This window comes from Sinocyclocheilus grahami, unplaced genomic scaffold, assembly GCF_001515645.1.
Source record: "Sinocyclocheilus grahami isolate Dianchi unplaced genomic scaffold, SAMN03320097.WGS_v1.1 scaffold97.1, whole genome shotgun sequence".
Taxonomy (NCBI): domain Eukaryota; kingdom Metazoa; phylum Chordata; class Actinopteri; order Cypriniformes; family Cyprinidae; genus Sinocyclocheilus; species Sinocyclocheilus grahami.
This window is the reverse complement of record NW_015505276.1, coordinates 141,997-168,084: the sequence shown is the minus strand read 5'-3', so window position 1 is coordinate 168,084 and position 26,088 is coordinate 141,997. Positions and strand designations below refer to the sequence as shown.

General features: G+C 41.2%; 1 protein-coding gene and 1 long non-coding RNA gene across 2 annotated transcripts in view; one reads left to right on the top strand and one right to left on the bottom strand.

Moving 5' to 3' along the window:
• The first annotated feature begins 14,137 nt into the window (after nucleotides 1-14,137).
• On the top strand, nucleotides 14,138-20,740 carry LOC107587973 (ELAV-like protein 3). Its single transcript, XM_016275959.1, has 3 exons — nucleotides 14,138-14,652; nucleotides 20,281-20,497; nucleotides 20,577-20,740. The coding sequence occupies exons 1-3, from the start codon at nucleotides 14,644-14,646 to the stop codon at nucleotides 20,738-20,740; spliced, it is 390 nt and encodes a 129-aa protein (XP_016131445.1). The 5' UTR covers nucleotides 14,138-14,643.
• A 3,531-nt stretch (nucleotides 20,741-24,271) lies between these two features.
• LOC107587919 (uncharacterized) overlaps nucleotides 24,272-26,088 on the bottom strand; it is a 3,360-nt gene continuing 1,543 nt past the window's right edge. The window contains exon 2 of the long non-coding RNA XR_001609523.1: nucleotides 24,272-24,619. This is a non-coding gene — a long non-coding RNA (uncharacterized lncRNA). The remainder of the gene's footprint in view (nucleotides 24,620-26,088) is intronic.

Genomic DNA, 26,088 nt, shown 5'->3' with positions numbered 1-26,088 from the left:
CCCTTTCCTTCTGCCTCTCCACGTCGAAGGCTTTCAGTTCCTCGACCAGCACTATTGTTTGGCTGCCCCTCCCCCCACGGGCAGGAGAGCACCCCCCATCCCTACTGCATTACTGAAGAACAAAAGAGAGAGTGTCAGACGCCACCCTCTAGATCTCTTTCACGCCCCAGCCCCCACCCCGCTTCCAGATGGGGCTGCCTTTTTTTTCAGGGTCTCTCTGAACCCCAAGAGTCCTCCAAAATGGACGCGCCCCTCCCCCTCTCCCCACTCTTCAGCTGCCCGTCATCCACCTGCTCTTTCTGCCACGCGCCCGTGCCCAGAGCACGCCCCCTTCACCGTCCCACCCTCGCAGCCAGCTCCATTCAAATCGTTAACCACTTGCTTGCTATGGCCTTGCTCCAGGACATTACTTTTTGCAGCTGTAAACCTTCTTTTTCTGATATGTAGTCCTCCGAGGCCTGCAGAGAGGGGGAAAACAATCTTGTTTGCATGTGAAATGGTGTGTGATGAAGCAGTGTTACTCAACTCAACAGAATTTACATTTGATTTTAAGTGGCAACCCAAGACAATACTAAAACATAGCATGGAAATAACAAAAATCTTGTCATGAAATGCACTGTTACATGAATACTGGCCCAACAATATGCAAAATATAAAAGAGAAATAATCCCATGCAGTTTTAAAAAATGCAACCTTCTTCATCTACTGAACACAGTTTTTGCCCATGCAATGAAAATCAATGGGGTCCAGGTTATCATGGCCAAAATAACTTCACTATGTTGTTATTATTGCAATATCTCTAGAAAGTTTAAAAATAAATAAATAATGCTTTCAATCACAGTTAGCTTTAATTAAAAAAAAATGTTTTCCCTTTTTTGGCCAATGAATCACACTCAAAATATGAGAGAAGGGAGGTGGAGAGAGAGTTTGTAACTATAACTGTTCAAAAGCGTACAAAAAAAACCTTACTCTTGATCTGTACTTCCTGCAGGCAGGCTGTCTAGCATCCCATCTTTTTTACGAAATCCAAAAACTTGGACACTGGCAAGTGAACTGTTCTTGAGTGCAGGTAGAGTGTCTCTTTCGCCAATCGTGTCCTCCAACTTGATTCTGTGGGACACACTGTGTCATTGTCTTTTTTCCCGTCTTTTTCACAACCAGATAGTTACTGATACAGGATCATTTACAATATGATCTTATGTGTAGCATCAACATTAATTTTTTTTAAATATTATTCTCAATATGGTATAATTATTGCGTATACCTGCACCCTTGTGAAAAACACTTTAACATATGTTAAAGTACTTATTACCCAAACAATATACTTTTGAATTTTAGAGTGCTTTTTTTGATCCACTTACTACTTGAAGCAGAACTTGAGTGCATAATAATTTGTAATAATTTCATAAAATGCCGGCTTCTGCATCAACAGCATCACATGCATGCATCGTGGTACTCTCGTGAATGCGCATCCAAGACTGACATGGAAGAGAAGAAACTTTAATATATGTCGTTATTTTTGTTTTCTTTGTGCACGAAAAGTATTCTTGTAGCTTTATAAAATAATGATTGAGCCACTGATGTTCCATTGTCACGGTTCTGCTGGTGTGCCCCAGTTTGCCACCAGATGTCACTGTGTTTTGAGCACATGGCTTGTTGTTTGTTGTTGGTGCCATGTGCTCTCCTGTCTATTGTCTGACCCCGCCCTTCTTGTTATCTCAATAGTGTTTTAGGTACTCCACCTGTGTCTCCCTCGTTTGTCTCCCTATTTATTCTCCTTGTGTCTGCAGTCCTGTGCTGGTTTGTTGTTTAATATTATGTCTCAAGAGTATTGTCGGATGTGTGCATGTTCCTCTTGCCTTGCCTTGTCTTGGCCTGCCTGCCTGTTCTTCCCCCTCGGGGTAGTTTTTGTTGTAGTTTTGTTTATTTTTTACTATTAATAAATGCCCTTATCATCCTGCATTTGAGTCCTTGCCACATCACTCTCCAGTACCATGCCAGAACGAACCAGCCAACTGAGGACTCAGCGGAAGATGGGTTCACTCCATCTACCAGCCTCCACTATCTGCAGCCCCCTCTACCAATGCATGTTTAAGGTAGCAGCATTGAGTTCCCTCCGTCAACGGTGGACTGACATGAGGGAATTCGCGATGGAGTTCAAGAGTGCTGTGGAGGGGCTGGACTACAACGAGGTGGCTCTCAGGGACCTTCTGAATTATGTCCTTGATGAGCCCCTTAATTTGTGGAGGATGAAAGGGCTGGATCACCTGACAATTGTGGGGTTCGTAAACTACCTAGCTCATCAGGAGAACCCTCCAGCCGAGGAGGCTGCAGCTCCCCCAGTGGCAGCCGATGAAGCTGCAGCTCCCCTAGTGGCAGCCGATGAGGCTGCAGCTCCCCCAGCGGTGCCTGATAAGGCTGCAGCGCCTGCAGTGGTAGCTGACGAAACTGCAGTGCCTCCAGAGGCGGCCGATGAAGCTGCAGTGCCCCGGTGGTGGCCGAAGAGGCTGCAGTGCCCCTGGAGGCAGCTGACGAAGCTGCAGTGTTACACTCTTGGAAACGGAGGAGGAGGAGGAAGAAGACTTCTTCCATCCTTCAAGGCCTGGAGGCCGTCCCAGAGCCGCCCAAGCTTCTTGCCCTGCCGGCTCTACCCTTGTTGCCTGCTCCGCCCATGTGTCTTGCCCTGCCGGTTCCGCCCAAGCTCCTTGCCGTGCCGGCGCCACCCAAGTTCCTTGCCCTGCCAGAGCTCGCTCCAGTCCGGGAGCCCTTAGAGTCCGCTCTAGTCCAGGATCTCTCTGGGTCCACTCCAGCTCCACCTGATCCAACCTGGCCCTCTTTCCCATCTGCTTTGCTGTGGTGGTCATCTGCTCTGCCATGGAGATCTTCAGTAATGCCTGCTCTGCTGTGGTGGTCTTCAGCTCCACCCTGGAGGGCTTCAGCTCCACAGGTCCCGCCACACGGGCCTGGCCCACCGTCCCTCCCCTGGATCCGCCTCTGGTCCACCTCCCTCCTGGACCTTTTTATTTTCTGTTTTATTTGTGGAGCGTCTGGAATTCGCTCCTTAAAGGGTTCTGTCACTGTTCTGCTGGTGTACCCTAGTTGGACACCAGATGTCACTGTGTGTTTTGAGCACATGGCTTGTTTTTGTTGTTGGTGCCATGTGCTCTCCTGTCTATTGTCTGACCCCGCCCTTCTTGTTATCTCAATAGTGTTTTAGGTACTCCACCTGTGTCTCCCTCGTTTGTCTCCCTATTTATTCTCCTTGTGTCTGCAGTCCTGTGCTGGTTTGTTGTTTAATGTTATGTCTCAGAGTATTGTCGGATGTGTGTGTATGTTCCTCTTGCCTTGCCTTGTCTTGGCCTGCCTGCCTGTTCTTCCCCCTTGGGATAGTTTTTTTTTACTATAAATAAATGCCCTTATCTTCCTGAATTTGAGTCCTCACCTCATCACTCTCCAGTACCATGACACACACACTATTTTAACTATGTCCTTACTACCTTTCTGGGCCTTGAAAATGGTCGTTGCGTTACTGTTTATGCAGGGTCAGAAAGCTCTCGTATTTCATCAAAAATATCTTAATTTGTTGTTTCGAAGATGAACAAAGGTCTTACAGGTTTTTAACAAAATGAGGATGAGTAATTAATGACAGCATTTTCATTTTTGGGTGAACTACCCCTTTAAACTTGTCATTATTACAAAGTGCACTTTTTAATAAGTGGTAAGAAAAGTAGTCAAAGTGTACTATAAGTACGCTTAAATTGCCTTTTATTACATTAATATTATCAGCAAGTACAGTTTTTAAGAAATGTAAGATTTGAAATAAATACAGGAAGAGTTCAAAAGCAAAAGCTCTAAATGTCGTTTGAAATTGTCTTCTAAAATGAGCATTTTTTATCAATTGCATAGAAAAGCACCTATACATTTCCATTAGAGTAAAATTACCGAACCTACAGATAGGAGCCTGATAAAAATGCTAATTTGAGAAGAAAATTTCAAACGGCACTTAGCTGCTTAACTCTTTACATGTACATTTAATACAATAAGACATTTTTCTAAATATCTAGTGGTTTGGAGTGACATGAGGGCAAGTAAATGATGACAGAATGTTCATTTTTGGGTGAACTATCCCTTTAACATGACATAGGCAGAATAAAAAAATGACAGTATTGTAAATTCATAAACAACGGCAGAAGTGTGATTTACCAGCCTAACACATGGAACAAACACTAGGCAAAATATTGCATTAGTATATTGTCAAGAGGCAGATTTGAAGCCAAAATATCATAGTTTTTAGTTTTATTCGGCACACAGCCTTTAATGTCAGTAACAAAAGGCAAGCATTTTCTCCTGAAAAGTTAATAAGCCTAACAATGCACAATTATATGCTTAGTTGCATTGTATTATTTGCATTAGCATAGTTTTTCCTTGCTGTCCGTGACCGTATTAGACCTGGGACCCCCTTTTGCATTGCCATCCACTACTGAAATGAAGGACAGGACAAAATGAAAACTATATAGAGTGCTTGTAGACACAGTGAGATCAGAACATCACGGGAAATGTTTGACATAATCAGTACACTTATTTTTAAAGCGAATGATTTCAGAATGAGTCATTAAGTCTGCAGTAAGATCACGGTTTGCTTCTTAAAGTCTGCAGCGGTAAGCGGTGATGCCGAGGAGGGGGCAGATGCTCAGTTGATTGTGTTTCTCCAAAAGCTCTAACACGTTGCATCCTCAGAGCCGTATTTGCTCTAGCCCCCCACCCCACAGCACCCTCCTGAGCCCTCAAGGGAACGGTGAAGAGAAGCGGCACTGGCCTGCATCTGTCACGGGGCAGCTGTTGGTCACTTAATGGAATTTGTCCTATCGCTGATGGGCCAGGGGCAGTGGGAGGTTGGGCTAATGACTCCTGATTCTGCTAAAATCTGGCCAATTACTCAGAGATAGTGAAATCTATACTGCCATTTTAGCTTCTACTGTCACATTCTCCTTAAAAGCTGATTAGTGATAAACTGTGATTGATAATGTTTAAGGTATATGCACTGTAGTCACACATTCCTGCATTTAACTTATGAACTATTTTTCTGCTGAATTCATTGCATTTTGTAGCTTCACAGGAGTAAATATGTAATAAGTGGATAAATGGCAGAGCTTGAGTTTTCAATGTAGGTGCAAGCCCCAGAAATTGGATAAAACCTATTTCCAGTAGCTTCAAAGACAAAAGTCAATGGGAATTTATTTATTTAATATAGATGAACACATTTATTTATTTAGCTACAACTAATTTATTTACCAAATAATATTATTGTATATTTCAGTATACCCTTTGATAAGTATTAATTATATTGAGCAATTGGTTTGTGAATTTGCAGTTTACTCTTAGTTTAGAGTAAACAGTAAGTCATTTTTGTATTTTATATATATATATATAATAGAAAATTATATATGTATTTGATTGAATATTTATTTTATTTGTTGATTGCAGTTTTTAAACATTTATTTTTGTAATATCTGGAACAGACATATTAATTTATTTCTATACATTTCATTTTCTAACAGTTTTGAGATTTAAATTGAGATATATATAGAATATATATAGATATATAGATTTAGATATATTTAGGATTTGTATTTTTTCAAACCTGTTACCAAAATTAAATAATTTAAATAATTTAATAAATAAAAGGGGAAATAAATCTGCAGGATTGGTATCAGGTTTGTGAATATAGCTAAATTGGGGCCAAATGCAGATTTGTAGTTATTCATAAACTTTAAATTTACAATAAGTAAAAGAAAAATATTAAAAGAAAATAGTCAAGTTAATATCAGTTCAACAGATTGTCAAAATTGACAATGTTGTTTGATTTTACAATCAAACTCTGAAACCTGTAAATAAATAAAATATATAAATAACAAAGAAAATCCATGTACACGTGGCAGGCTGATGCAAGTATTAAAGTAATGGCTTCCTTTGCAATTAAGCCATCATAAGTGCCTTCTCTTGCCTTCATTCCAGAACATTGTGTTTTAGAAAGCTTTTGTGTGTAGCTCTTTGACTGTAAGACAATAAGCATTAAGCCACTAAGCATTACTCTGATTTGCATGACTCTGATTCCCCCCCTGACCTGCAGGAAACACCAACCCCCACAGCCCTGCTCGCCGTCCACGAGAGTTCAAGCAGCCAAATCAATGAGAAGAAAGAGAAGTGGGCCCTGTTCCTCCCTCTGCATCTGTCAAGGAGCAGAAGAGGGAGAGGTTCACTCGTGGGATGGGGAAGGGAACAATATCAGTCCATCTGTCACAAACAGCCTCATCTCTGCTAAGATGAAATGTAGCTCCGAAGTAAATCAAACAACGTGTTACTCCAGCACATTTTCTCATTATTGATGGATTGAGCCATAAAACCGGTCAAAGCCAATGTCATTCAATTTTCCAAGCGCCCTGCGCTGACCGATCCACTTAAATGACTGTCAACCAGGGTCACGCAAAATAGCCTCACACTAAATACTTTTTTTCCCCACTGTATATATATATATATGTGTGTGATTTAAGAAGGACACTCGATGCGACTTTTACCTGATAAAACCTCGGCAGCATGAAACACACCCCAGCCTGACGGTTTGTCTCATAAGTGGGATATTTACAGTCTCCCCTCCCCCTCCGAGGCCTCACCCTGCGCTCTCAGTGGCAGGTAGAGCCGCAATCTCAGTCATTCATATTTAATTCTAGCAGAGTTTCCGGGCAGACTAATGCGCTATCGATTGCAAGTCTCCCATTACAGTAGGGCGAGAGCGAAGTGGGAAGGGAAAGAGAAGGGAAAAGAATACCAAAGACCGAATGCGGGTATAGGCAGGAAGGAGAAAGACGAGGTGGTTCGGGAAAGACGATAAATCAGACAAGAGCGGGGGTAGCTAGCGATCTGACATTTAAGAAATATGACCGTACTTTTAATAAATATAGAAAATGGATGGCGTGTGTGCAGCGTTGTGCAGTTTTCTGCTCACAAATACTCAAACACAATTATTTTTAGGCCCGAAACAGTTGAGGAACCCGAATTCCATTAAGGCCGGAGTCCGTCAGCGGCGCATGTGTTGAATGCAAAATCATCCGAATGCATTTAAGTGTAATTAAAGGTAAGTACGCTGACATGTTAGAGAGGAGCTTGGCTTTTCTTTCTTTAGCACAAGCTGGATCTAGATGTGCTCATTTATGTGTTATGAGAGAGAGCCGGAATGCTTGAGCAAGGGGAAGAGATGGAAAAGCGAAAGAGAGAAAGAAAGAGGGCATTCTGGTGCTTTGTGTATTTAAGGTTTTCTCCCTGGATACCAATGCAGACGAGGCAAGATGAAAGATTAATAACTGAATGAATTAAACTCTATGTTTAACAAGATCGGGTGTAAAACATGCTCCCTAGCAGACATGAGGTCTTCACTCCCACCCACAGCCTCCGTCGTATGAGCAAACGTATAGGCGAGGAACTGGGAAATATCTGCCATGTTTATGGGCGTATTTGTTGCGCCTCACGCGCTAACGTGTTCGTGCCAACACATGCATGCACCGCATGGCAAGCTGAAGAGAATCAATAAGTAAAAAGATGACAAGAAATGTCTAAGTCTTCCTCCCACCAGCCTGTCTGCTCTAATAATAGCCCGGAGAAAACATAGAAAGGCAGACGAGGAAAACAAAGTGAGGGGGAGAAAATGCCAAATAATGCATGCAAGGCCGAATTAGGCCAATATCCATTACCCGAAAATGGCCCAAAACTATATGCGGAGAGGCTAGGAACTGCCATACCAACCGCGACCCCCGCCCTCTTGCTCCCACAAAGCCCATGCCACCCAGAGGGGCCGGGAGTGTTACCCTCGGGCTCGGAGCCCACTAAACGGTGGGATCACAGGCCCAGAGCGCCCATCTCTCACTGCTCTAATCCGATCAGACTCAGCAGCTCTGACTCTCTCCTAAAAGCACAGCAAAATCACATCAGCCTCTCAAACGCAAAAAGCGCTCCGCTACACCAAAGCCGCTGTATCTTTTTTGTAATGCATGAGCATTATATGTGGAAAATGAAAATGAGGTTGTAGACACAATGAAGGGAGATGGTGGACATGCAAAGGATTCTTTATTAATTAGGAGTGTTTATTATAACCGCCTAATCTTGTAAGCATTCTTATCACACCTCATCATGAATGTGCTAAAGTGCTTAAGAGAACGCCAACAAACATGTCCAAATCCCGCTTTCGGTTTGCAAATTGTTACTTGTAAACTGGATAACCAACTGCACTTAATCTAATTTGGTTATTATATTAAATTTCACAGAAAAGCATAACTGAATGCTTGGTGTGCCTCAAAGTGTGAAATGAATTATGACTATATTTATAGTGGCTCCAAAAGTCTGAGATAATGCTAGTGAAGATAGATAGATAGATAGATAGATAGATAGATAGATATTAACAAATATATTAATATTAAATAATCAACCCTTCTCAGGGAGTTTGTTTGACAATGATCTGACCAATCATAATGCCGAATCTGCCATTTTTGTCAGACAAACAAACCAGACAGGACTCAAGTCGGAGGACTTAAAATTTAAAAATAGTGTGTATTGACGTCTTTCTGCGGTTGAAACAAGATACCTTCTGATGTTCATTCATGTTTATTTCATGCTATAACTAGTAAATATAAAAAGATGATCGGTTCATGTGCCGCTTGAATTGAGGCGCTGCAGCGATCTGTCACGACACATTAAAGAGCCACAAAACAGGTATTTATTGTTTGAATTTCTTACTAAATGACAGAATTTTAAAGATGAGACCTTGTTTCAAACCAGAAGTAACCTGCTCTGTCTTGTCTGTTGGCACGTTGTCAGTGTCGTCTTTGCTCCGCAATGTATTTTTCACTGTGTGAGAACATGATGTGTGGCATGAGAGCGGCATGGCTTGTCAGACATAGCAACAGTAACGTACAGGGCAGGTCTTTGCAAAGGGTCAATTAAGCCATTTTTTGGTAAAATGGATGAATGTGTACATACACTTTAAAAATGCTGTGTTAAATAAAGTAGCGGCTCAATTATTTACCATTTAACTCAACTATTTTTTTTTAATTCCTAAAGGGCTGGCTAACCCGAACCCAAAATAGACTCTAAATTAAAAATCAAACACATGTCGGTGCCTATGGCCTCATGGGCAACGCGCTGACATGTAGCGCCTTTGCACTTTGGGCGTCCTGAGTTCGAGTCTGGGCTTGTAGACCTTTCCCGATCCCACCCCCCTCTCTCTCTCACCCACTTCACTTCCTGTTGACCTACTGTCCTATCTAAATAAAAGGCGTAAAATGCCAAAAAAAATCTTAAATAAATAAATCAGACACATAATTAGTATTACTAGAGGCATCAGTAATAATCAAAAGGTCAACGTTTATTAATAAGTCATTTTAAAATGTTTATTATTTAATTATCATTTAGTCAGTAATAAAATTCAGTAAGTCAGTAATAAAATTAGGTCAGTAATAATAAGTTAATTTGTGATACATGACAATGTACTTGTACATGAATTTCAGAATTTCTCAGTACGCATAACATTTATGTAAATGTGAAAAAGTTTTATTCAGTCTTTCCTGTTTTTGCTTTCTTGGCAGCAGCACTTGAGCTGCATGAACTTCATAAGTTTGTGTCAAACCTGATGATCATGTTCTCCAGCATGATTTGAGAAGATCCAAAGAGCATTCTGAGCTTCAATGGAGGAAGAACATGTGACCGTCTGTACAAAGTGTTCACATGATGAACATCACAAATCTAAAATCTGAAATATTTCCTATCCATTTTACATTTGATAAGATTTCTTTGTGTTATATCCATCAAAATCTTAAAGCTTTCATTGTATAAGTTTAAATAAAATAAAAAAACACCTCGGATTTTCAAGTGGTCTCATACCTTTGGACCCTACTGTATATATTTAAGATGCACCTTGGCTAGTGTGATTTACAGTTTGCACATACTGTTGCAGGTGTCGCCAAGTTACATATAAACTCAACATAACAGCATTCTATGAGTCAGGACCCTTCATGAAATACTGTCATAACAAATGCCAAACAGTGTATTGACTATGATTACATGAGCCGTCACGCTCAGCATAGCTGGATAATGAGATTCCTCTTCATTATATGTTCCTACATCCTGAGCTACCGCTTTCAGTACGTGAGCAGAGGTCCAAATTATGCTGAAATGGTGTACTCAAGTAGAGTTACTATTAATTCATAAGACGTCTGTAAAAGAGGTAGGACTAATATTGAAGCACTGCAAAAAAGCTCTGGATTAAATATTTGAGAATATGATACTGATACATGATACTGATGACATTGAAATGAAATAGAAATCATTAAACTGATTTCAGAACATTGCATGGTAAAGGATATTAGTTTTTCATTTACATTTTACGCATTTGCCTGACATTTTCATCTATAGTGACCTTTCATGCATACATACAGCATGCTGCAAACAACATTAATATATTACACAATTACTATGAATATAATTTATAGTATCTATTACCTCTGTTTAGACTTATCTTGGGTAAATGAATACAGGATTATTAATTTAAAGGATGATATAAGTATTTATAATATATGTTAGTTAATGTCCCTAGCTTAATATAGTATGGTGATAACAATATTAATATATTTATTTATTATTTTAATTTGCATTATCATGGTTGAAAGAATACAGCTTTTATTTATTTATTTATTATTTATATGTGCATTAATATCCCTAATTCTGCTAGTACACCATGGTGATACCAATATTAATATAATATATTTTTTTTATTTTAATTTGCACCTTTCAAAGTAGTAACAATGTTGCACATTTTATTTAAATTAAATCATATAAAAAATATTTCAACTGAAAATACAGCTCCAGAAACCAAATACTAAAGAATGTTTATGACCATACAAAATGGAAATGGATGGTGTACAGTATAATGTTTTACAGTGTACATGTATATTTTCATTTGTATATGGTAATGAAGGCATTTTAAGGCAAATGAAAATACGAATCCAGGAAAAATCTTCTTTAGCACAGACATTTGAGCCATTCTAATCCGTTACCTCAGACCATAATAAGGGGAATAACACTAGCTGTAGCAGTGGAACACATCTGCTTCACACAATCATATCTCCTGCGCTGGTGCGAAATAGATTCAGCGCGATCACAACATGCTTTCTTCCCATAAATGTAAATCCACAATTTGCAAATGTAAAACAGACATTTTTGAGTTATTAGACAAAAAACAAGGTTTCCTCCACCAGCGATCTCCACAACAGCCACGTTTGGATGGCCATAAAAAAGTGACTAAAATCAATGATCATTGAAAGAGCCTTAGAGTCTCTTATGCTATAATGCCACTGACAAAAGCGTCAGTCTCTTAATCGGCTCTTCTGGAGGGGCTCCTGAACATTAAAAATCATCAGTGAAATTACTGAGAGAGCTTCAAGCAACTGCCATGCTTGATCCTCTGAATCAGGGTGGTGAATAGGTGCTTCAGATGCCCTCTTACCCACGGGCTGGATTCAGCTGCCCTGCTGCCAGCGAAGACCCCTAATGAGCCTCTGCAATTAAGCCGGTTTATTCACACTAAGTGTGAACAGGGTGCGTGTGGAACCGTAGGCAGCTAACAGGCCTGGGCTCTTTGTGCCACAAGTGCTGCTTTTATTCAGCTCACAAAGCAGAAAACAACACCCGCACCTATAATGGCGAAGTCTTTCCCCCTCACTCGGACGCGACTTGACAGAGAGGAGTGGGCGGGGTTAAGACAGACTGACAGCAGGGCCCATCTCTATCCTCTTATTAACGCTTAACGAGTGCCTTCCTCATGCAATATTCATCGCCACTAATATCATCCAAGCTCTGAGCTGAGCTGGCTACTTATGTAAGGCAATTATGTAAAATATCAGACAGGGCCCACACTCAGAATCTGACTGGGGTAGAGATGTGGGACAAGAACCGAGAGGAGGAAGAACTGAAAGTGAAAGGGAGCATGAGAGAGGAGGACGAAGGCCAGGACGATTCACAGTCAGGGTTACAATAGTTAACTAAAACTAAAACCATTATGTTACGTATAATAAAACAAACTTTAACTGAAATAAAATATGAAAAACTTATTTTATTACAGCTAGTTGCCAAGGCAACAGTTCTCATTTTCATTTAGTTTAACTTCAAGTACTAAGACTAAAACTGAAATAAAAATTAATATACAACAAAATGACTAAAACTGAAGAAATATTCCACCCAGAATACAAACACTCATTATTTACTCATCCTCATGTCGTTTCAAACCTGTATGACTTTCTTCTGTGAAACACAAAAGAAGATATTCTGATTATTTTGATTATATTTTGATATTTTATGTTGGTAACCACACAGTTCCGGGTCCCATTGACTTCCATAGTATTTTTATTTCTATACAATGTCAGAGAGACCCTAAGCCATTTGGTTACCAACATTCACTAAAATATCTTGTATATTCCTCAGAAAGAAAGTCAAACAGGAGTAAATGATGACAGAATGACCATTTTTGGGTGGACCATTGCTTTCGCTAAAATTCAAATGAAAACAGAAATTAAAAAACAAAAACTAGTTCAAAATCGTAATAAATGATAACACCCGTCGCAGTCGCATTGCCATCCATTCCAGAGCACCCGATTGAGTCAAAATTACCGGAAAATGCTTGGCCTTCACTGTTAACCCCTAACCCAGAAATGCACAACAATCAGCGCTCTCGAGATTATCAAAAGGTTAACGAGTTTGAACGCATCTGCCCACTCGCCCATCTCCAATGATTTCCCAAGAACCCATTGCCCCAAAATATATATAATTGTGTATATTACTCAGAGTAGACACGTTGAGAAAATGCTATTTTTCTGATCTGCATTACAGCACATTTGCCCGCCAACGACAATACCACCCACTCTGTACCTCTCTGACTCCTGATGCCTGATACCTGTGCTGTGACTGTCTACAATCTGCATAATCACAGAGAACTTCTGCTGAAGATGCACACACACAGCGCTCGACTTCCACAAGGTCACCCAAGGCCGATGCGGATGTAGGTGAGTTCCAGCGACCTCCGCGGTCTCCGGCGCGCACATAAACAGACTAAAATAAACACATCCTCTAGTGGGAATGACATCCCCCTCACGCCTCATTGGCTAAGCGTGCATTTCCATAAGTCTACATGCTCTGCAACCATCTCCTCCAACTTCACCCAACGGAGACTCGCACCTATGAAAGTGCCAAAGACATCCGCGTAACAGAGATATACCGAGCGCGCTCCCTCAGGTCAAGGCCCTGTGGGGGTCTGTGCAGAAATAGGTCATTTGTCACACATCAAGTCCTGGGGCAGGAGATGCATTATAGATGAGACCAAACAGCCTGTCTCAGTGAGCTCTACCCACTCCCTGAGACTGGAAACGGGGGGAAGGGAGCTTGAGATGACAACCGCTGCAATCAGTGTGTGTCGATGTTTAATATCAGCACCAACGAGCAACAATAAGCAGACACATGCCTGCTGATTTTAGGTGTTGCTGGACATTAAGTCAATGGGATTATACAAACAATGCATGACATCTATATGACATTGACAACCAAAATGATGTCTTAATCCATATTGTAAGCACTGGCCTTTGTGCGATTATGCAATATATGCATTCAACACGCACCTGACATGAACGGTTAAGCAGTGGGCCGTGTTATGACCTTCACACAGTCATGCCTTCGCACAGCCATTCTGCATTTGGAAAAAAAACCCGCCGGACTCATTCACGGCATTCTTAGAAATGCAACACGTCAGACTGAGAAGATGGAATTTGAGAAGAAGAGCTGCACTGCAAGGACAAATAATCAATAGAGGGAAAAACTGAGGCTTGAGTAAAGGGATGAGAGAGAGCGAGCGAGGGGTAAAGAGAAGGAGAAAGCATGGCTCCTGTCTTTTTCTGCACCCATCTGTTCGGAGTGCAGGTGGAGCTCTATTCACTCAGCTCTGCATGTGTGTTGGGGGGGGCAGGAAGAAAGGGAGGGCAAAAGGAAGAGTGGAGAGATGGTGAGGGGTGGAGGGACGGGGGGCTCTCGGTGATCTCTCCTGAAGGGGATAATGGGAGAGGAGCGCATTGCAATGGCTGCCATGTAGTACCCTCCCTGCACAATTAGCCAATCAGCAGCAAGCTCTGCCAGCCAGAAGGACACATAAAAGAAGAACATTGCAGCAGATGCACAGAAGGAGCCTGCGAGGAGCTGGGAAATACACACACAACAGCAGAACCACAACACCCTCCCCTGGACACACCCTACTGGGGATCACTGCTTCTCTTTTTTTCTGAACCATCGCCCACGCCACACGGAGAGAAATCTCTCTCTCATCATCGTCCTGAAGAAAACCCCCTTCTCCTCATTTTCACACTGCTGAGGAAACCTACAATCGCACGGGCTGAGCTTTCCTGCCGAAGACTGTCGTTTTTCCTTTTTCTTTTTTTTTTCTTTTCGTTTGGAACCTGACATTCGCCTTTGTCGAGCCACACCACGGCGTAATATCTGCAAGACAGCCTGAAGACCTGCGACTTGAAGGACCTAGATCACTATCATCTTTGTACATCAAGAATGGTTACTGTACGTATGCCCTTCTTTTGGTCTATCTCCTGAAAAAACAGTAACAGCATCACCACAAAATCAATTCTAACAGCTGAGATGCATAATTAGATACAAAATATAGGGTATTTCAATACAAGCTAGCCAAAACATGCACACAGCATTTGGTGGTCAAACATACTGGCACATCTAACCGCGGATTCCGTAAACAAGATTAACGATTAGCCCAGGGTATAAGTAATGTGATACAGGCATGCGCGAGCATCGCTACAGCCGAGCTCGCTTCGTTTTCTGAGGAGAATCAAAACAAGGCTTTCTCCTGCCGTAAGAGCCATTTGTCATGAATCACGTAATACGTCAAACCCTCCGCAACATACATTTATTCCTACATCCGCTAATTAAACGCGTTCAAGCGATAATTAGCCATTATTAACAAAGAGCGCTGAGGAATTCCTCAGACATAGCAGAGGTGCGGCGGAGGCAGGAGAAGGGCGTAAGAAGGCACATGCCTCGCTCGGAAAGGATGCTCGAGACAAAACACGATGCCTCGGAGGCTGAGAGCCCATCGAGAGCAAAGGCAAAGAGAAGGGTCGAGTCACTCAGAGGGGGAGGGGAGATATTATGCATCCGTTGGTTTGGACTGAATCGGGCAGGACAAAATTCCTAAAGCTTGCGACGCTATATAAGACACCGCGAGAGAGGAAAAGGCGAAATGTCACGCATTTCTTGCGATATCTTAGCGAGTTGCGTGTTTCTTCTTCCCTCACCAAAAATACATAGACGCCGAGAGGGTAAATAAGCAATATGAGGGGAATACAAAGGCCTTGAGGGAAAGCGTTTTGGGCGTGTCTTCTCTAAAAGAAGACAGCGATGGCACGCGCACAGAATCACCCTCTTCACGTAGATTGTCTGCGGGAAAACAACAGAACCGCTTATTTGAATACAAACATGTTCACGTTTAAAATGTTAAGATGAATTAATTACGTTGAATCCTTCAGGCCTGCTCGACATGAAGCGTGCTGTCAGGTTAACCGTCTTTGTTTCTTATCAGAAAGACGTGATAATGGTACTAGATTGGCTATAATGGCGACTCGTTTTGTAATATATATCATTTTAATAGCCCACTTTAAATATGACCCTAGGCTAAACCCTTGTCGGCTACACAACATTTTGCGTTTGAGGTTATAAAGGCCTCTAGTCTTGACAAATAAGTAAATATATATTGGTCAGCTGTGAAGGACAGCCGGACTTGTTTTATAGTGACCTCAAACAAAAGGCGATAGGAAGCGACGCGCTTCTCTTTCGCTTTAAGTCTCGATCGATGGTGTGATGAATGAATGAGGGGCCCCTCGGCGTGTTGTTCCGCAGTCCTCCGTGAGCGCGAGCCTCTACCGCAGTGCCAAAGCACATAAAACCGTTGAGTCAGATAACCTTCTCCAGGCGCGTTCGCAATTCAAGGACAAGGACATCACAGCGATACACAACACAACACAGCCGTCTGAACACGCGAGCCCCTCGTTAATCGTTCATAAAGGGGTTTGTCAATTAAAGAAAAAGACGGCGTTTAAAAAGAAGAAGATGTTTGACAGTATTTGTAGCTATACTGTATGCCAAGGCCGTTACGCACGCTATAGGATCACCATGCAGGCCTTGTCTATTGTGAATTTGAACAGGTACAGTACAGAAACTGATGTTACAGCCCAAATAATCAAATGAATTGTTAAATATTACGACCATTCCATTTAAATGCGGATTTCGGGTGAGAAAAAGAAACTGTCAACGAACTAGAATAGCACCAAATTCTACGAAATAGACTGGCACCATCTTTGCCCGCTTTTAAATCAAAGTTACAACTTTTCTGTTTGATAAAGCATTTAATACTTGAAGCATTTTCTATCGTTTATTACCGTTTTCTTATGCTGAAGTACTTTTTTAAATGGTACTGTATTACCATTTTAATTGTTTCTGTTTTTATTGGTTGTAGTTTTAGTTATTGTAAAGCACATTGGTCAGCGTGGGTTGTTTTTAATTGTGCTATATAAATAAATGGTCATAGTCATAGAATTCTATTCTATTCTATTCTAGAATAGAACAGAATATTATACAGCTGTTTTTATATAAAGGAAAGACATGAGCTACAGCCATTTCTTCGATTACATTGTTATTTAAATGTACATTTTTAATATTTTTGCTATTATTATTATTATTATTAAATGGTCTTGTTCCTGTAGAATAGAGTAAAAGTGAAGACAGTTGCAATGCTCATTGTTCCCGGAGAGTCCCGCAGCCTCTGGCCTCGACACAAAGCGCTACTGTTTACATTAATATTCATAGTGCTGCCATGGTCTCTGTAGAGGAGGAACGGGTGGCTCTTTTGTTCGCTTGTGTCAATACGTTTATTCAGCAAAAAGGAGCTCGTATTTGTGAATGCCCACAGAGCACACGCGCACTTGTCCAATCAAAGGACGAGAGGATAACAAGTTTAAACGATTCGCAAACGTGTTTATTTATAAGGACGACATCAAGAGCTTAATGCCCACTTGAAAAAACGGAGCCCGCGGCACCAAGGATATTTTGTAGGTAGTTGTCTTGAGCCACTCCCGATTTCAGCACTCTGGATAGCGACCAAACAGGAATACCAGAATACCACGAGCGCCTTTTCTTCCCGCGTTCTTTCAGAATTATAATAATTGAAAATAGCAAATAAAATCTTTTAAAATAAAATGGCGCTCTTTGGGGACATATAAGAGAGACTTGTGTATCCGCGTGTTAAATCAATGATCTTCGCGCTGCGAATTTCACGAGTGAAATTAACCCAATTCACCGATAAAAATAAATAACAAAGAAAAGGGTTTATCCGTTCAGTTTTGACTTGTGTCCTGTTGTTTTACAGCTGCCACAGTGATCCCTTAAGCTGCAGTGAGAGTGTGGCTAATGCCTTTTGTTTAGGATAATCCTGTAATCTGTTACTGAAACGGCCTATTGGCAATCCAACATTCACATTTCAGTCAGGAGGCCCGTCCAGACGCGTACGTTTGTGAATTACAAATGATCAAATTAAGGTCTGCATTAGGCGTCAGAAATGTCACGAGCACAGATTCATTTTCGTTGACCGATAATGCTGGCAATCGCTACCCTGGCAGTCTGAAAATTAATGTTGACATGTTACATACAGCTACAGATGAGATCAGCCTTATGCTTTATTTGTTTACCTCGCCGGATCTGGTGCGAGACTGTGTTTATTTTAAGAAAATGGCTCCCTCACTGCACAGGGACTTTAAGGAAGTGACGTGAGCCGATAGTCTTCACAGTCAGATTGCTTTTTTTCCTTATGCTGCTTTTCAGGCCTGTTTTTTTTAAAGCATGATGTGTTTTTAATTAAAGTCAGTCTCATTATGTCTCTCAAGAACAAAAAAGGTGGTAGTTAAACCAAGTGGCTTGGTTTTTTCTTACATTTGTGTACTGTGACATTCAACAGGGGGAAAAAATCCCTTTTGCTTGACGGTCATTTCAGCAGACTCTAATTACAGACTCACTAAGAAGAATCTTTGCAGTCATTTATCCTTATCAGCGCACTGGTGGGAAGGTAATAGGTTTTGCGTATGAGATGCAGGGCTCTTGTTTGCGTGCGAGTCTGGGTCCTTGTGTAGGCGATGCCGATGCGGTGCATTAAATATTGAGGGAGATCTCTCCCAGAAATAGAAAAGTACAGGCTGGGACGGGAACGTCAAAGCCCGCTCAGTGGCCACATTTTGTTTCGAAAGGCCTATTTTTAATAGTGTAGATTCAGTTGATAAGGTGTGTGATGTTTAAGCAGCGCAGTGGAAGGAACTCCAGCAGTAAGCAGTCTCTCGCCTGTCTATGTGAGTCATGTATTTTGGGATGAAGTGCTCTTCCACCTCTACCTCTGCGGTGCTGGCGCCAGTATCTGGGCTGTAAGATAGTGTACGTGTCAGTCTGCGTGGCCGAAGAGTCTGCGCGTTGTGTAACTCACTACATTCATCGCTGAGGATGGGTGGCTTGCCATAGGGAGGTTTACTTCAGTTCACAAATCACATTTGCCCTGATCCTGTCACATTGTGTCAAGACTCACTCTGTTTGTGTCAATGCATAGGCAGGGCCTGTTTGAGTAGGTTTGCATTCTAAACCCGAGATAGTTCCCAGGCTATGAAGGCTATGGACTACTGCCCAAGCAAAAGATGCCATTTTATCGCCATTCGTGATCAAACGAACGCCCTTTTCTTGGAAATTCCTGCTGGGGTGACAGTCAGTCTTGCCTAGGTCCATGTTTGCAGAGCTTTAATAACTCGCCTCTCTGAGCTTTCTCCTTGTCAGTGTCAATTTGCCTGAGATATAAATTCCGGCTGCCCCGAAAGCTTATTTGATTAATGCAAGACAAAAAGCGATTTTAACCGAGCGCTCGTTCTCGAACATGCACACACTAAAAGTCAAGAAGCCAGCCAATAGCAACAGTCGTCAAGCTGCTGTTACCTGGGCAACCTGGTTAGAGGTAAGGCTCAAGGCAAGAATAAATCATTCCACTGAGGAGACAGAGCGTTACAGAGAGATGAGAGGAAGAGGCCATGCTGAAGGGAGAACAAAGGAACAGACTTCCCACACTACTATAAATTCACCTGTTAGTGCAAATGAATGTAAATTTAAAAAAAAAACCGCTTAATTAGATATCAGATACAATTTAATTTATTTCCAATTACATTCCTGGAAGGATTTCTAAAATCAATTTTAATCTAAAAAAAACAAAGACACTTGTGGCAGATGATTCTGCCTGTTGATCGTGGGACTCCAACAAAAAAAGAAAATCACGGATGCATTGTTAATTAAGTTGGTGAGACACCCTGTTCCACCCCCAGGGGCCGTTCTGGGGAAAGAGCGCTTTCAGTCAACTAAGGATGACTAATACATGAACATACATTACACACGCCAATTTGTAAATTCTGGAGAGTAGCAGCCTTGGGAAAAATACCCCCCCAAAAAATCAACAAGAAAATCACAAAAGAGATAAAAACGACAGATCGCTTATGGTACGATGCAAAGCACTGACTTTGAGAACTCCAGTTGGGCATTGTGACAGAATGGGACCGTTAAAGACTGAAGTAGCGTCTACAACCTGCATACATCTGTTCTTTGAAAATCCCCTATAGGCCAAATTAAGCATCATGCTGTGCTCCACAGCAACATGGATGAACCAAAGACCCAGACACACGCACACACTCACACACACAAACACACTTTTCACATAAACAAGGTGCCATCTTCTCATCTTTATTTGTCTGAATTGCATTTTCTTAAAAGGAAATTAAAAAAAATAGTGTTAGCAAATACATTGATGTTTATCCTCTCAGAGGCGAGTGATGTAACGCTGTTTGACCCTGGATAGCATAAAGGGGGCTGGGAAAGAGTGAAAGGACTGTGACATCTGCATGGCCAGGGGCTGAGAGTTGGAGAGAGCTGAAGTGAGGGAGGAGGTCAGAGGAGGAGGAGGGGAGGTGGGATATTGTTCTCCTCCGGCCCTCTACCACTCAGACGCATTGATTTTTAACCTCTAAACCAGGATGCCAAGCATTACGCCCCTCAAATTATGCGTTTTCACCCAATTTAGAGTGTAATTTGTAATTTTCTCACCTGCAGATAATTAGCACCATGGAAACTCAGGTGTCCAATGGTCCGAGCGGAACCAGCCTGCCTAACGGCCCCGTCATTAGCACTAACGGTGCCGCGGACGACAGCAAAACCAACCTGATCGTCAACTATCTGCCTCAGAACATGACCCAGGAAGAGTTCAAGAGCCTTTTCGGCAGTATCGGAGAAATCGAGTCCTGCAAATTAGTCCGAGACAAGATCACAGGTGAGCACGCGATTTGGTCTCGGTGAAAATTAGCATCAAAGCATCCTTTTCCAATGCGTTCTCGTTCGTACTATTGCAGGCCAGAGTTTGGGCTACGGCTTCGTAAACTACGTGGACCCCAATGATGCCGACAAGGCCATCAACACGCTCAATGGTCTCAAACTGCAGACCAAAACCATCAAGGTAAGGTTCTCTTCAATCACTCGATGGGGAGGAATAAAGCAGGGCCCAAGACAGACGTGACAGCAGGAGGGGAGGAGAATGGGAGGGGCAAGGGGAGGAATCAGTGGCGGGGACAAAAGGAGCAAAACAAAAGAGAAAGTAGAGGTCAGAAAGCAATGGGTTGTGTGCAGAGGTGATTGTGATGGAAATGTAATAAGGGAGACGCAATGTGAGGCTTGGAGGTCAACACGGAGAGCCCCATCTGCCTCCAATCTTGGCTAATTAGGGCCTTCTTTGTCCCCAATTCAGCTGGGTTTTGGGGTGGGGAAAGGTCTGCCTGGGTTTCTGAAAGCGAGAGATTAAACAGTCGGTCTGCGCCGCCACCTGATCACCACACATCAAAGCCGAGGCAAGAATCAGCAGTTAAGCAGCTTCCCCAGACTTAGCGTGTGTTTGCATGTGCTCATATCAAGTAAATCGCATGATAGGCCAAGATGACCATCAGAGCAGTTTCATTCCCTAGTCTAATTTGAAACCGCCACGCACTGTTATTCGGTGAATAATGACTGCAGTCCATGGGCGAACATTATTGGCATAGTTATTTAAACAACATGGAGTCCGACTGCTATTGTCCTAATTGTCTTGTTTGTTCAGCGCATTCATCCGGCTTGGCCACTGTTCTCTGACATTCAACATTCGTGTGCCCACTGCCCTCAAATCCTTAAGCTGGGCAAATGTCATATTATCCATGTCAATATGACATTGTTAGAAAGGTAGAGAGCCAATAGCGAGGATGGAAGTGGGGAGGGAGGGAGGGAGACGGGGCGCAGGAGCAAAGGCTAGGAAGGAGCCGAATGCCAATGACAGGATTAGGGGCCATATGGGCTGCAGGCACCATCTGTACTGTGGGAGAGACAGGGAGAGGGTTAATTATGGGGCAGCATCCCATCCCTCCAATACATCTCCCCCTCCAGTCTCTGCTGTACACTCACCCACTCACTGCACAATTACACCCCTACCTCAACAATACCCCTGCTTAGTCATACCGGCCTGCAAGACGCAAACACACATATGGTGGAAAAACACATCATTCTGCCAAGGTCTGATGGCGAAACATGCAATAACTTGGTTGGGCTTGAGCACATTTAAAATAGACTCCTGTTTATGATAAAAACAAGTTTACTTGCTTAACTTTTTTTGTTGTTGCTGCTGTAATCGCTTACATAAAGGTCATCAGATTCAAATATGCCAATGTGTGTTGAAAAAAAATGAAATAAAATACTTTGTTATAGAGCCCATTATTAAAGAAAAAGGTTACAGACAGAAATAAATGTTTTCTTCCCGATTTAGAATTTATATAAATTAAAATAAAAAGCTATAAAAGTTGAGAAAAATAATAAAAAAGTACATATGCAGTTTAAATTTAATTAAATTATATATTAAAGCAGTATATTAGTAAATAAGTAAAAAAGGTCCATTGGTAAAAAGACTATATATATGGCAATATAAATAAATAATTCTAAAATGTATATATTATATTATATTAGTATTGGGGAAAAGGCTATATGGTACTATAAATGTTTAGAAAGACAATAAAAAGTACATATTATTATATTGTATTATATTATATTAAAGTTGATTCAATTTTATATAAAAAGTATATTAGTGAATAAGTAAAAAAGAGAAGGAAGGCCTAGTCACTACTGCTTTTTAACATGCAGGGGGAGCTACTGAGCTCCCTGTACATTCACTCTACATGGGCCTGGACTGAGTCTCTCTCTAACACACATTCGACACACACACGTTTAGTTGTTTCAAACAAAAATACACAAGTAGAGTTGTTTTTCTTTTCTCTTTACACAACATGCTAGTCCTTCCCAACATTTGCCTGTATTGAATTAGCAGAGTTGTGAGGCGGGGCTGGGCTGGGGAAATCCACGAGGAGGGACAGTCTTATGAATGTGACAGAGAATGTCTGCAGAGATTTAATTTAATTCAGGCAAAGTAAGAGAACTGGTCAACGAACGAACGAAAAAAAAAAAAGTAAATCGAATATGTGCAATTTACCCGAAATCTTGCCCCGGTAACTCTCCTGTCTGGCTTCAGAGGATGTAGTCACTTTTTTACACTTGGGCATTTTGAATCAGTGATTTTTTAGAGAAAATGATTAAAACAGTGTTCTCTTATATATATATTATGATATAACTATATATTCAACATTTAAGGTGGTTTTAATAGCCAAATATGTAAGCATTTTCTAGAACTTTGATTACGGTTTCCTGGCTCTACATTAGGTTGCAACCTTGCCTTATGGCACCACACCTTACTCGAGGTCCAACCCAACAGCCACTGAACAAACTGTGTGGATGGTAGTCACAAATCGAGAGGTCACCCGGGGGTCATCACAATCACCTCAGCACACCGAAAGACAACGTTCATCACAGAGACACTCGCACACACATACACGCACATGCACACACGCACCTCCGCTGGAGGGCATAGCGAAACATCACAAAACATGGCGACCTAGAATATCCTCGTATCTTTCCACTCTGAGTTTTAGAGTTAGAATTTAGAATCGATTCCACCACATGCAGTTGTCTGTGTAACTAGGGGCATTTCGACAGTGTTCCCATGGCGATGGTATTTGGAATTCTTTTGAAAGTCTTTCAAACCAATTACCAAGGCCGACTGCGGAATCCAGAACCGTATTAGATCATTTTAAACAGGTTTGAATGGCTCGGGAGTAGGAAAGGCTGTGTGTCAGCTCTTTGAGCAAAAGAGTGAGCTGTTATGAAGGCCAGAGGCCACTGGGATTGGTCGTCCTTGAACTTCATAATTTCTCAGATACATTTAACTCCATTCACTAAACAGAATCGCATTCTAATTCGCTTTCCCGAACCGGTTTTAGCAGCCCCTGCGTATCTAAACAGCTACATATCAAATCAAATTTAGTGTCCTCAAGACCCTTTAAAGCAAGTCGCAGCCACATGAGCTGCACAAAAAATGAATCTTTTTAAAAAAAATACTCATCTCATAACTGAAAAAATCCCTAGATACATTAAAGACAATGCCCAAGCTGTCCACAGCCCTGCGATAAAACAAACGAAACTGTTCCATGGGGAGAGACATTGCTGTAAAATCGCAAAACTTCACATTATATGAAGAAAAGAACTGAAAGATGTAAATGTGTGTTCAAATCAAGTGACATTTTGCTTTTCTAAATAACGCTGTGTTAGCCAAAGAGGACAATGATCTCTTTGAAAGGATTACATTAGAGATTAATATATTTTTATATCGACGAAGAAAGAAACACAAGACCTTGTGCAACATTTTTACAGATTCTTAAATCGTGGAAATCTTTGGACACACCGCATGGCTTTTATTTTCAGAGTTTTCAACTTTGGGAGAGAGGGCCAGTCTGCGGTGTTAGGGAGGGGATCGGCGGGTTGGGGACTAAGACTTACATGCAGTGAAACCATTTCATTTTCAAAAATACAAACAAAAAAAAAGAGAAACATACGAAACATAAAAAAAAAAAAAAAGAATCAGCAGACAGGTACATGTATGCATTACGCAGGAAAGCGACGTTATGGTTTCTCTAAAGTGTTGAAAAAAAATCAAGCATTGTTTCAATGATGGTGCAGTGAAGCTCGAAACGGCGTCACATCGAACACCCAGAGCATCTCATCTTGTATCGGCAAAAACAAAAAAGAAGAATCACCTTAACGCTTCAGCATGTTCGGTGCACCAAAAAAGTTAAAAAAAAAAATTTGACAATGTAACGTAGCTGCACTTATTAATGTAATCAATTCTCACACAATAATCCATAGTGGATTATATTCGCCAGTATGTCAACACAACAAGCAAATGTCTATCATTGTGCTGTCTAGATTTGTTTGTTTTTATTTAATTTCTGCTCCACATATCTTCTGTATTCCACCATCATATCGTCGACACCTAATTTTGCTCCTTTGCACAAGCACTAACCAACCAAGGGATCTTAGCTTTGTCACTGATGAAGGGAAAAAGTCAGTCCGAAACATTTAGCAAGAGTGTGACCGCACACACACGTACACTTAGACGTGCACACACACACACACACACACACACACACACACACACACACACACACATATATATCAAAGTGTCTCTAGGCCCTCCACAGCATTCCCATTGTATCAAAACTGTGATACACCTTGAAGTAACCCCCTCAGCTTGTGCCACATTAACAAAGCAACACGTTTTTCTTTCGCTAACGCAAATCATCCTGGAACTCATCGGTGGTGTTCCCTAGAGGGGACAAAAATCCTAGACATAAAGATTGGTCCGCCCTCTAAAATGAGCGATGGGGTAGATACAGTGGCCATAGAGAGATTTTAGCGTCGTCCCTCTGGCCGAGTGTCCCAACGAACCCTTTAGCTACACCGCTCCCCCATCCCGTCAGAGAGCCAAGGACAATGGCAGGAAACAAACATGCTGCACCGCTTGAGCAACTACAATAATAATCATTAAAAAAAAAAAGAAAAAAAAAACCTTTCCTATGGAACAGTAAGTGCAATGTGCTTCGTTTTTATATTGACTGAGAACAAAAGATATATATATTTTTTAAAAAAGAAATTAAACGTCACACTGAAATGGTTTGCAGAATAGTGAAAGGATCAAATGTAACGAACAACAACAAAATGAAAAAAAAGTGTTAACTAACAGATTTATTAGAAGAATCAAACAAGCACGAAGAGCTCTGGTCTCTAAAAATGTCCATTATCCCTTCCTCCACCCCCTTATTAGAGCTCTGACCATGCAAGCTAAAACAAACAGCCATCTATGGTACCGAAAAGAGCAAATCTAAAAGACCGTGAATGGAATACTGTCTAAAATATCATCGGTTTTAGCCCATGTTGATTTCAGAGTATTTTTTCCTGTAATTTATTGATTTTCTTTACATATCAGAATCACACGTTAACTTAGTGTATTTGTGTTGTTGATGTTGCCATAGAAGACACATGTGGGTCGAATATTTCGTTTCAGTTCCTTTTGTTGGGTATGGTTTCTTATATTTGTTTCCATTATTTATAATTAGTTGCTGTTCTTACAGTGTATGCAGGTTTTAGAATTAGTTAGAATTATTTCTTTTCAATCAAAATGTGTTTAATTGTGTTTGTAAAAGTCTGTGGTAGCTTTTGTTGCAACATAAATAATTTAAACTGAAAAAAAAAATCAATATAGCGCCAATGAACTTGTATTATTTGGGCGACTTTAAGCTTGTAGTTTTAACTTATTGTTAACTTAAAAACTATTTATTATCATTATTATGATTATTATTATTGCCTCGTATGAAAGTATGTTTTGTGTATATTTATGGTTTATTTCATTATATTTGCAAGTTTAAATACTTTTCGTTTTGCCAAAATGTGGTTACACCTTTT